Source organism: Fringilla coelebs (genome assembly GCF_963513975.1).
Source record: "Fringilla coelebs genome assembly, chromosome: 14".
NCBI classification, from domain to species: domain Eukaryota; kingdom Metazoa; phylum Chordata; class Aves; order Passeriformes; family Fringillidae; genus Fringilla; species Fringilla coelebs.
In genome coordinates, this window is record NC_140040.1 from 13,570,991 (window position 1) to 13,584,063 (window position 13,073).

General features: G+C 38.6%; 1 protein-coding gene across 1 annotated transcript in view; it reads left to right on the forward strand.

Annotated features, from left to right (window-relative positions):
- Positions 1-13,073, forward strand: part of ITFG1 (integrin alpha FG-GAP repeat containing 1) — a 71,641-nt gene that overhangs the window by 13,788 nt on the left and 44,780 nt on the right. The window contains exons 7-8 of the mRNA XM_084215297.1: positions 8,940-9,001; positions 10,818-10,902. Coding sequence (XP_084071423.1) covers positions 8,940-9,001; positions 10,818-10,902 — 147 coding nt within the window. The remainder of the gene's footprint in view (positions 1-8,939; positions 9,002-10,817; positions 10,903-13,073) is intronic.

Here is a 13,073-nt window from a genome sequence, read left to right on the forward strand (position 1 = left end):
AAATACAAGTCCTCTACCAAGAAGTCAGGCCCTACAAACACTTTTAAAAGTGCTCAAATGCATGAGACAAGCTGCCTTGGACTGTGAATTCCACTGAAACTTCATACTGTACATCTGTCAATGTATCCTTGAATGCTGTGAAAAATAGCTGATGTATTAAATACTCTGTGTGTCACTTGGATACGTGATTCCGCAGTTTGGAAGTCCTGGTTTTACAGCTCATCTCATGTTGAACACTAGCACGTGGTGTGTATAGTTGGAGATATTTCTGGAGCTGTTTATATAAAATGAAGGAAAAATCATAAATTTGGGGTTGGGAAAACTAAAGTGGAAAAATCATTAGTCAGAAACAGCTTGCTGTAAGCTAATTGCTAGTCTCTTTACTGATTTCTGGTGGTTAATTTTCTTATGTTGTTTTGCTTTGGGAATTTAGAAACCTAATGTACCAGAACGTTCACAATGTGTTTTCTTTTTGATTCCCACTTAGTTTAAATGTATAAATGTAGATAGCTTTCTTCTTGCAAACCAGTCACTCAAATCATGGGTGATATTTCTGTTGTAGTCATTTAAACCTGGATTCTGAAAATAGTCTAATGCTCAGTATCAGATTCTCTGGTCATATTTTCAGTGAGTTTCCTCTTCATGGAAGCTGGTCATCTCTCTGCAGCTCTTATTACCAGCAGAGCTGATTTTCTGCAGTAGATCTGCATTTATTCACTATTCAAATCATTGGCAAACAAAGTATCTGGTGGCATTTTAAAACTTGGGTGGGGCTTGGGGGTGTGTGTACATATATTTGAAGCCAATTTGTTCTCTCTGGTTCTGCCCCCTCCCTTACATTTCTCCCCGAGCAAATGTTCAGTAAAGCCATGTCACTGTGTCATTCCTTGAATAGGTACAATTTTTTAAATTTCTTAACTGTTTTAGCTCTGATAGCAGAGCTTATCTCGGAGTTTATAGCAAATAATGGAGGCATAAAATGTATCATGTAAGATAGGATATATTTCAGAGGACTTCAGTCTGTAAAGTGTTGTTTGTTTTTCATTACTTCTACTCCTTACATGTTTGTTATGTCTAATTAAAAATGCTTTAGGTTATATGATCCCCTGTCACCCTCATTCCTCCACTTGCTCCTTCCCAGTATTCAATCCCACAGGAAGTTCCACCTCATAAAATCAAACCAGAGCTGGGTTTAGCTGCATCTCCTCCTGCTGCTGGGACTGAGCTGCTTTTGCCAATGGCTTCTCTTACTCACAGCTTTCCTTACAGAGAGAGCCAAAGGATGGGTAGAGATCATTAGAGAAAAGAAAAAGCTTTAGGATTAACTTCTTTTTTTCCTAATCTTTCTAAAGGATCCCATTATCTCTGCTATCTGCTTAGCAGTTTTAATTTTAAAATTGCCATTATGAAGTGTCTCAAAAGCTATTCCTTTTGCAATTTTTAATTATATACTGATATAGTTATATACACCAGGGAGTTACATTATATTTTTATGGGAATCAATAACTTAATACAGGTGAGAAGTAAATTAGTTCTGCCCCAAATAGCATTTTGTTGAGAAAACATGAATGTGAAAATGGGTTCTGAAAGCACTCTTGAGGGGCATTATTTTCTGTTCCTTGAAACAATATTGTTGCCCATATTCTGAAAATAAAGAGCACTCTCTGTCTGAAAGCTCATGTTTAACAACAAGTGCTATACAACCAAAAGTGCTAACAACCAAAAGGATAGTCCCACCTGCTCGGCGTGTTCAGCAGCAGAACCGTAAAGCACAAATCTAATTTAAAGTTCTTCAGTTAAGCAAAGCTTTTAAATTAATATATATTAATACCTTCTATAGTACTTTTTAATAATGAAAGGGATTGCAGTGCTTATAGTTATGTTGTTTATCATTGTTTATCACCTGGTTTACTAAATAGTTACAGTAAATACTTGATAAATTTTGAAAGAGCCATTTGAACAGAATAAGTTCACAATTTCTTATTATAAGTGCATTTCTTAAAAAGTTACCAACACAAATTAGCTTGTTTGGAACATATGAAGTGCTTTTGTTTTGCTGAAGTTTTTCAGAGTAGGAAGCTACTGGTTCATTTAATTAGCACCAAAAATTCATGTAGATGTACTCCATTTGCTCTAGGACAGCACTAATGCCACCTTGACAAATCTGAATACCATATGTAGTGTTTCTCTACCTGAATGAAAAACTTAGGAACAGAAGCATGAAATTTGTAAGATTTTGTTTTCTATTTTGATGTAGTAAAGAAATAAAACTGATTATATCTAACTTTTTTGGTATAAAATTAGGTTTGTGCATAGTAGAAGTATTGTACAACTAATATTGCATAGTTACAGCTAAAAATATTGTAAGTAATGTTTGGTTTTAAATACTTTTTTCCCTACCAGTGTTCAATCTGTAATGTAAATAGAGGAAAGTTATCTTTTATTTTGCCTTGGGTTTTAGGGCATTTAATGATTTTAATGCAGTTGTTACATTACTGTTCTGTCAACACACTGCAAAGCAGAGATTTTTAATTCAGCACATTATTTACATATAGATAAAGCAGGCACTTTCATCTCCAAAAGTAACTCCTGCTTAGAGAATATGCACAGACACCCCTGTTCTTCCACACTGATGAAATCATTTTTAGGCATGTTTGAAGTGTACACATAAATGTTCTAATTGGGTACTGCATGGCAATAGTGTTTCTAATGAGGGCACTTCCCCCCCTCTTTTATCAACCTAAACTTCTGAAGTCAATGTGAAATCAAACAGTAACTTAATGTTGCTTGTACCCTGGTGGCTTCTCAAGACAGTCAGATGCTTGGGGTTTTATTCTGAAGTAAAGCCCTCTGACATTAAACAGAAAGGTCAAAACAGTCATTAGTGAAATGAATGCTCCATCTAAAAATAGCACTATTTTTATAACACTCAAAAGTGACAGAAAATAACAAGGGTAATCAGAAGTGAACTTGGAGCAGGTTTTGTATAGTTAGGTTTTATTGCAATTTCTAGTTCTAGTAAGTAAAATCCGGGGAAGTGGGGTGAGACTGCACTATACTTTTTCACCCTGACCTGTTTTATTTACTGTTGATTAAAAGATTCATTGAAGTTAACCAGTTTGAAGCAGGTTTCAGAATTAGCAGCTGGGGTGCTGTTGTTGCTGTTTTCCTTTCTAGCTCTTGCTGCCTTTCTCAGGCAGCCATCAGTAGAGGCCAGGGATTCTGGAACCCTTCCCTTCCATTGTGCCTCTGACTGTGGGCAGTGTTTGGGTGCACAGGAGAGGGGAGGGGAAGGGTGGTGGAGAAGAAATCCAGGCTGAAGGCAGAGAATTTAGTTGGAGATGGTGAGGAGCAAACCCTGGATGAATTTCTATAAAAAGAGGATGTTCATTTCAGATGGACTTGAAGTTCTGAGAGGAGGACTGACCTAATGGTGTGTGGGGGAAGAGAAGCATAGCTGCATAAGGCTGGGTTGGGAGGAGTCTAGGAGTGGGATATGGATCAGGGCTGGACCTGCTGTGGGTATGGAGGTGGGTGGTTGGAAACTGCCTATATGGTTTTTTCTGCAGCAAAAAGATTTGCAGGAAAAATAGAAATGCTTTCATGTTTAAGGTGTTCGAATGCTGTCCTGCATTTTAATCTTTTTATGGATTTCCTTTGTCATGATCCATAAGCTGTGGCAATTCTCACAGAGCTGTTTGGCTTAGAAGGTATCTTAGATCTCATCCAGTTGCAACCCCCTGCCGTGGGCAGGGACACCTTCCACTATCACAGGTTGCTCCAAGCCTCATTCAGCCTGGCCTTGGACACTGCCAGGGATGGGGCAGCCACAGCTTCTCTGGGCAGCCTGTGCAGGGCCTCACAGGGGAGAATTCCTTCCTTATTTCTAACCTAAAGCTGCTCTCTTTCAGCCTAAGGCCACTCCCCCTTGCCCTGTCTCTGCCTGTCCTTGTCCAAAGCCCCTCCCCAGCTCTCTTTATGTCCTGGAAGGGGCTCTGGGGTTTCTCCTCCAGACTGACCAGCCCCAGCCCCCAGCCCATCTCCACAGGAGAGGTGCTGCTGCCCTTGGATCGGTTTGGTCCAGGCACTGGGTTCTCAGCAGCTGCTTCTCTTTAGTGCAGCTCTCTGGTTCCCAAGCCCCATGGCACAAATGCTGTGCTCCTGCTGCCCAAGATAGGCCACCACAGACAGTAGTAGTTGGGTAAAGCTCCTTTAGGTACATTGCACAAACATTACCAAAAATGTAGCTAGCTCAAGATGGGATGTGCTGTGTTCAAATTACAATTTTAGTGTTTGTGGCTGTGTCTGGGGTGACTTGGACATTGATACAGGGTAGTTCTAAATGCACTAAATAAACTCAATGCAGTCAAGTTTTGTGTTGCTTTTGGGGGAGATTTTTCAGTCTTCAGTGGGCCATATGTTGATACAGTGTCAAAATTCCCTGATCCTATCAAATAAAGATGGATGGAAGTGCTGTGCTTCCTCTGTAACAAGCTTTAGGTTCTTGGAGCTAGGAGCTTCCCTTTTACAGGCAGAAACATACATTCTAATAATCTCTTTCCTTTTTTTGTAAGAATGAATGCTGAATTCAGTATTTTTCTGTATATATATTAACTGGTGATTAGATGTAGCAGAGCTGGGATAGCAACATCTTATTACTAAGCCAGTTAAATTATAGCCAAATTCGCTCACCAACTCACTTTTTAGGGTAAGTTGTGAGTAAAATGCTAATACACAGTGGTTTTGTGTTACAGCATTATGAGATACCTTCTGTATTAATTGTCTGGTGTATATTTTAGTTGATTTTCAGAATTGTAGATCTAAAATGCTGGGTAACCTCCATGCTTCTTTATCCTATTCTCAGGCTGTTGAATTTTGTTGATGAATATTCCAATTACTTATGTTGTATTTATGTTAATCACTGGCTATTAAATCCAAAATAGGAAAGTGTATTTAAATGTGAACACACTTTGCATTTGTTTAAGAGTAAAGGTTTCCTCTGAGGCAGTATTGGTTTTTTACTTCTATCCATTGACTTAGGCCATAGATGCTACATTTCAGGAAATCTGCCTGAATCTGACAACAAGATCTTCCCCCATCCCAACTACTGAGTATTTTCCTTATCTTTGCTGCATCATGTCACAAATTAGGGATGCAAGAAATGTCCTGCAGGCTTAGTCTAGTGGTCCATCCAGCTAGCTCAATATTCTTTCCCTGGCAGCAGCAGCAGAGTGGATTTTTTTCCTCTTCCTGTTTCATATTTCAATTTGTATATCTACAGAATCTACAGCTACCCTAGGGCTATTAAAGGTACCTCCTTGCCTGTTGTTTTTAGCATCCTTTCATGTACCTGTTGTGTGGTAAAACCATAACCATCAGTTTTGTGTTCTGTAAAAAATTGCTTGTTGAGCTCCAGATTAGTTGGTTTAATAACCTCAGGTTGGAAATATCTCTCACTATGCTGCCATTAAGGTCATAGGAATTTGAGCAGCCCTTGATACTTTGTCTGTGCTTTTTAAACTTAGAGATCTTTATGGAATAGTTTCTGTTTCTTACAGCTGACATTGCAACTTGGAACTGCCTTCCAAAGGCAGTGTGCAGCATGTCTACATACAAGTGACTTTTCTGAGCATATTTAATATGATAGGCATTCCTTGTAGGAAAAAGGGGCTGAGTTTTTTTGATACAGCCAGAAGCAAAGCAGAAATGTTGCATTTTTCAATGTGATTAGTATATTGTAATACAAAAAGTGTAGAAAAGAACTGTATATGTCTTCATTGTTGTGTAACCCTCATACTGATCATACAGATCGTAATGCATTTGTTGGCTCCATCTGTTCTCCTGCAGTTCTTACTTATTAGGAATTTAGCAATAATAGACATGGAAAGCAGTGACAGTGAGGTGAGAGATAGGTTGTGGACACCATTCCTTTGGAAAGGAAACATTTGCAAGGATTCTTTGCTATGGCTGTTAGGTATTTCAAAAGTGCACAGATTCTTACTTGTTGCCTCTGAGATACTCTTGGGGTCAAAAACTTATATAATCAAACCAGAAAGAATCATAAAGTAAGGTAGGTTGAAAGTAACATTTGGGAATTAACTGTTCTAGAACATTGTTCCAGACAAGACTTGTGTTTCCTTACACATTTCTTTCACAAACTTGGGAGAAAACACTCGTAATTCTGAACTATACAGATTTGTGAGTAGTTATTTCAGGTGTCTAAATTGCATCACCTTTTTATACTGCTGTTGCAAAGAAATGCTTTTGTTTTGCTTGGTTTGAAATTTCTGACATTCTTGATCCAAATGGATAATTACTTGTAAATATTAAGAATTTTACTTGGTTTCAATGCAAGAGAGTTTAATCCCAGAATCATGTGTGAACATTTCAAACTTGTAGCTTCTAAGAAGGCTTAAGGATAAGAAAAAGGACAACTGACAATAAGGTACCAGTGGAGCTGGCTCAGAGGGCTCTAGAGCTAGAGGTGGTGTTGTTGTACCTGTATTAAGTTGTCCTATGGGAAATCACAGCTTGTTCCTTTAATGCAGGAGCAGCATGGCATCAGCTCCTCTACACTATTTTTAGAAGATTATCTGCTCTCTTAGCCTGCCTTTGCATTTGCCAGTGCAGTGTGACATTACAGCAGCCTTGGAACTGCTCTGCTGTGTTGGTTCCATTTGTTCTGTACAGGGTTATGTGCCTGGAGTTAGGAAAAAGGAAATGGAGGAGTACCCGGAGAGGAGCAGAGAGCAAAATTTACTAACTTTAAAGAGAAGCTGGTTTGGGGGAGGGAGTTCAGTGCAAAACAGGAATGTTGCTGAATGGAATGGTCTTTAAGCTGCTGAGGAGAAAGGCAGTGCAGGGTCCTGCACCTGGGCAGGAACAACCCCAGCACCAGCACGGGCTGGGGGTGACCTGGAGCAGCTCTGGGAGGGGCCTGGGAGTCCTGGTGGACGGCAGGAGCCAGCACTGTGTCCTTGTGACTGTAAGGCCAGTGGGATCCTGGGGACTTTGAGAAGAGCACTGAGCAGGTCAGGGAGGTGACCCTGCCCCTCTACTCAGCCCTGATGAGGATCACCTGGAGTGCTGTGCCCAGCTTGGGCTCCTCAGTACCAGAGATGTGGAGCTCCTGGAGCGGGGCCAGCCGAGGGTGACACAGATGGTGAAGGGACAGGAGCATCTCTGGTGAGGAAAGGCTGAGGGAGCTGGGGCAAATTCTGGCATGGTGCCATTGGGTGAGTTCTGTCTGGGGTTGGCAGCTGTGCCGCTTTGTCTCAGTCTGGGACAGAGTCCCAAAATGTGGGTGAAGAGCGTTAGCAGAGGGAATGCTGAGTTACTGCTGGCCAGGATCTCCCTTGCACCAAGGACTGACTCAGCACTGAAGGTGGGAGGTCAGCTCTGCAGTGAGAGATGGGGTCAGAGAGGTGCTGGGGGGAGGTTACAGAGCAGACAGAATGGCTGAGGGTCACCCAGCCTGCCCCAGCTGGGGAGCAACTGCTGATCCTTGGCTGGGTATTTCAATAGAACACTTCAGAGCCTCTTGTAGCATAACCTGGGAGCAGCAGAGCCCAGAGCTCAGAGTAAATTTTAGTACCAAGTACAGCAAGGACTCTACTTGAAATAATTCTTTAAACCTCAAAAACTTGTTTTTGAGACATAGTGACATTTTGACCTATAGGAAAATTAGTTAAGGCTTCTGATATTTCATGTTTCTCTTTCTGCTGCTGTGAGCATATTGGATTTTTTAATATTTTTCTGGTTATATTGATAATAATCACCAGTATTGCACAAGTTCATCTAGATGCAAAGTTAATGTGTGAAAGTATATATAAATTTTCTAACTCACATTTATACTGTCTTCAGATTATTTTCATTACTTCTGTCTCACCTTCAGGAAGTCCTTAAGTATCACTGTAATTCATTCCAGTGAAGCACACACTATCATGCTTTTCATGTGTAGGCTGTAAAGGAAATAGCCATTTCAGATATTCAGAGGAATAAAATTATATGGTAAAGCTTTTAAGCTGTGGGGGGAGAGACATCTATAAGGAGAATCTTTGTTGTTTTTTGTGTGTATGTGGGGTTTTTGTTTGGGTTTTGCTTGTTAGGTGTGGGAGGTTTCTAGTTTTGTGGTTGTTGTTTGTTGCTGGGTTTTTTCCCTTGGAAGACAATATCCCTTATTGTGCCATTTGAAATTCCCTGTACAGCCATCCAACTGCTTATTCAGTAAAACACCTCAGGGTAAAACATTAATATTCTCTTTTCCTTTTTTTTTCTTTTCTTTTTTTTTTTTTTCATGCAAAGTAACCATTGTGTTCTAGCTCAAAGAATGGCAGTTGAAATTGCAAGGAGGGAGGAGACAAAGAAAAAGAAAACAGGTGTTTAAATCTTAAGGAGCAGTTTTCTTAAATCTGGATTTCTTAACACTGGACTTAATTTTTAAATTTTTTTTTTATTCTTCCACATTCACTTTTTTTTTTAATAAAAGCTTTTTTTTCCCATTTTCCTCATGTGGGGACTTTTCTAAAAGGCAGTAAATAAGCTTCTCTTTAGGCCTTGCCAGATAAATCCTTTGAAGCTCTATTTTGCACTGTTTTGATGTTTTAAAGAATTTTAGTGTATAGGAAGCCAGAAATATTTCTCCATCTACTTTTCTTCTCCTGTCAGCAGTGTATCTGTTGCTTAATTCACCATATCCCAAATAAAAGGCTAGTTGATATTTATTGATATCTATTTATACAGACGAGTACAGACATGAAAATAGTTTTGAGGGTTGTGGTTTTAGTCTTTCTTACTTAATATATCACTAGAATATAATGTATTTATAACTTCTAAAATATAGGTCATATTTTTTAATTATGTATATTTACTAAGTGATCAAATACTTGTGTGTGTAGTCTACTGTTAAATATCTCCTTTCTCTTATATTTTCCTCACAGATTTGTTCCTTACCACATCACCAAATTCCAAAACCATTCAGTTTGAGACATGGGTAAATAAGGTAAGAAAGAAAACACAAATAACCATTCTGTTGAAACACAGACAAGTTATAAACCCAAAGGAGTTATCTTCTGACATTTATGGAGATTTATAGATAGATGACTGATCAGTTTGGTTTTATTCTTGCTGTCTGAAAGATTTTTGTTTTAAATTTTAAGTGAGCTTTGTTAGATACATGACTCTAGGTCTTGGATGGGATTTTCTGGGACAGAGGTTCAAAATGTCACTCCTGGCTGTTATAATACATGTGCAAGTTACATTTGAGTAAATCCCAAGTCCTGTTAACTAACTATCATAACTGAAATTCAGGGATGAGGAGTAATGAATGGATCAAGGGATTAATAATTTATTGAGATTCTGCTTTTGTATTGTCTAACCTGGCCAGGGGCATCCTTTGTACCTTGTTATCCAAAAGGACTAGAGCTATAAGTTCACTTTTTAATGATGATAGAAAGTGCTCAGTGGGTTTCTTATTAAAGGATGAGTTTTTGCCTGGAAATGAATCCTGCAGACCACAGTGAGTCACTGCAGAACAGAGTCTTGTCTGAGATAACCTGGCCATCTTCTCCCAGGCAAGAGTAATGAAAGCACTGAGTCATGAATCCTGTATTTACAGCTTTAGGTAGACTTTAAAAATCATTGGCTGTTGAGTGTTTGTAAGTACACAAGCTGTTTGTCCTGTTAGTGGGCTTTTTTGAATTTTTTTACAGATTTTGGAGTCGTATTCTAAATATAATCCTGCATTCTACATTTTGTATTGATAGATTTGCTTATCTTTAGAAAGATATGTATGAAACTACAAATACCTTAACTGATCTATTAAAAGTTGGTAAACTGCTCTTTGCAGAACAAAGTAATTCCCTTCATTAATGCACTATAAAATGCTTTCTAAATATTTGCCTACATGAGAGATGCTTGTAGGGCCAACTAAGGGTCTCTTCTATTTCACTGCATGGAAGTGCATCAATATTAATTTTTCTCATCAGAATCATTATAAATGATATGCCAAGGTAAAGATGTGTAGTCAGACATGCAGTACAAACAGCACTAACTGTGTCCAGAGTTGCAGTGAAATCTGCAAACTCAAGATGATGTGAGTCCTGTTGGATATGGATAACTCTGCTCCATTCCCAAGCCTTTGGCTCTGTGCCTTGCTGGGTCTTTGTGTGCAGAGCACTGTGCTGAGCTGATGGCAGTGACTGGGGAAGGGCTCCTCTGCCATGGCTGCAAAAACTCAACACCTTCAAATGGGTTTGTGCCAGCTGTGATCCATTCTGTGATACACAGAGACCCAGCACTTCTTATCTTTCTGATGGTATAATGGACTATTGTTTTCTCTAGGCCTAGATAAATAAAACAAGTTCTAAGCCAGACCTGATAGAAAGTCAGTTTATTTCCTAATTAGAAAGCAAATCAGGACCCTATTTTTAATTTTTATGCAGGTGTGTTGTTATACATTACATATGTCTATAAAATCACATGTTAATATGCAAAGATGCACAGTAGTATTCATAATCACTTAATTATCATTTAGATAATGTTGCTGAAATAATCCAATCTCTTCCTCATAGCATAGCAAAATTTATGGAAATTGTATCTGAATATTACTATTGATGCATTTCCACAAGAATCCAGGAGGTTTAGAAATGCAAAAACTCAGTCCCAATTTATGAAGAGAGCAGTTTTAGCCATAGCTGAGACATCTCTTATCTGCTAAAGCCCTTCACTAGTGAACTGTATTTTCTTTGGTTCAAAAATGAGTTTTTATCACTTACTCTGCAATTCAGTATTTCCATCATCCTTGTCCTGTTTCCTAGGATGGGAACTTCTCTAAAGTTGGAAAAAGTAAGGAAATGCCCAGTGGTGCCAAAGTCGTTGGACAGTCTGTGTTTGCAGATTTTGGTGAGTTTGCTTCTTTTATACTGCCCTGAGTGTTGCTTTCTCTTGTTTTGGTTAGCTACTTGTTCTTTGGTTACACCAGAGAACAAATAAAGGTGTTTAGCTCCAAATGGGGCTTTTATGTTTCTCTGCTTTATTTCTTTAATGTGCTATGTTTGTTTGTAAACCTTGAAATGTCTGGGAATAATTATTTACAAATTCAGCTTTGGTTATCCCAGTACATTCTGCCTCACATGTATCTAATTTTTGTTGCTTTGAGGTGTGATACTACACTAAACTTAATTTTATCAGACACTTATTTTATTTGTCATGATTTTAATTTTATTTTCTCTAATCTTGTTCAGAAAACGTTATCTGATTAGACGTTTCTAAATTCTTCACTTGTACAAACTAATAAAGACTAAATGAAATAAAATTACTTGAATAAAAATTGCTGGAACATGGTGAAATCTTAATGGTTGTAATTGAAAATACTGGAAGGCTTTTGGACAGGAGAAAAATGTAATTTATATGTAAATCTATTTTTGCAAGGGTTAGTGAAAGCCTGTATTTTTCTATTAGAATGTACCTTTCCAGTCAATTGTGGCTTATCAATGTTTTTGTCATGTTACAGAGAATGGGGCATGTTGGTTTTGTAGTGCAGAAAATACTATTTTTCTATGCACTAAAATAACAATTTTCCAACCAGAGGCAAAGTGTTGCAGGCCTGACTCTGCTGACATAATTGACTGTAAATAACATCTTAAAAAAAACAACTTATTGTATTTATACAACACTTGTTACAATGAGACTGACCCTGTCTTCAAATGTTGAAACAATATTTGTTTGACAACATTTCCTTCAAAAACTTATTTTAAAGAAAATGACAATTTTTAACTTCTTAGAGTGTGACTAACTTGCTCTGTACTGCCACTTACAAGTGTTTGGAGGCTGACCTGTGAATGCAAGGCACCTGTGCTGGATAGGCAATGGTTCTTAGATCAGATCTACAGGAAATGAACTCAGCTAGAACCTGAACTGTGCCCCAGGCTCTTCTGTGAAATGTTTGCCCCGTTTTCTAAAATCTTTGGCAAAGTTTTAATTAAATATTTTACTGTTTATCTTCAAGTTTGAATACTTACCTATATAACATATGAAGGAAAGAATAGAATAATACAGTTTTTGCAGTTAAAAAAATCAAGTGTGCTGGGTCTTTTGTAATAATTTTCCAAGCTGATGTTCTGAATAATGTGTCTTAATAGGTACTAAATAGAAATTTTTTATAAGTTTTTAACAATGGCAATGTGAAGAGCTATCTTAATGTAGGATAATTTTATCTCTGTGTTAGGTGGCTAATGAGCCCAAATGAAAAATCACATCTTAGAAATTCATAGTAATTAATGGAATTGCAATAAACCCTGGGATATCTTCACAAAGAGAAGTGGAACTGTTCCAATGTTAAAGTTAAAATTTTGACTGTGTGGCTAAATGGAGTGTGCAGTGCTATGGCAGGGCAGAGGTTTGGTACAGCTGAGCTTGGGAGGAGGGGCAGTGGCTCAGGGACTGCTGGGCTGGAGTTCCAGCACCCTTATTTAATGCCCTCACTGCTAATTATCATCAGATTGATTTGTTCTGTACCAGCCCAACAACAAAGGGGCAGCATCTCCCATGATGAGTGGGCTGCTCTGGCACAGTACCTGCATTCACCCACTGTGCTGTGTCTGCTCACATTCAGGTACTTCAGAATGCTGGCTTTGAGCATACAGCTGCTTGTGCTGAGCTGGAGTTAAAGAGAATGCATTACTAGAAATGGATTGTCAGACTTGAACCTCTCCTGTTTTCAGTTTTCCATTTCAAAACTGACAGAATAATGGTTGTAAGTCAAAGGAAGTTAAGGTATGATGGTTTGCAGTTTGGAATAATGTGGCCATCTATAATGGGGCTCACTGATTGCACAGCAAATCAAAATACCACAATGAAATGGAAGATGAGATATATTAGAAGATTGTGCTGCCTTCTACCTTTGGCAGGTTTTGTCAAGCTGTGCATGATGCAGAATGTGCTGTGCACTCACACTCTGCTGTGCCACAGGCATCCTGCTCTTGGCACGGGGACACAGCCAGTGGCACTAGAAATGTTCAAAATACAGCACAAGCCTCTGACATTCTTACTTCTGGGTTGCCTGCCTCTATTTT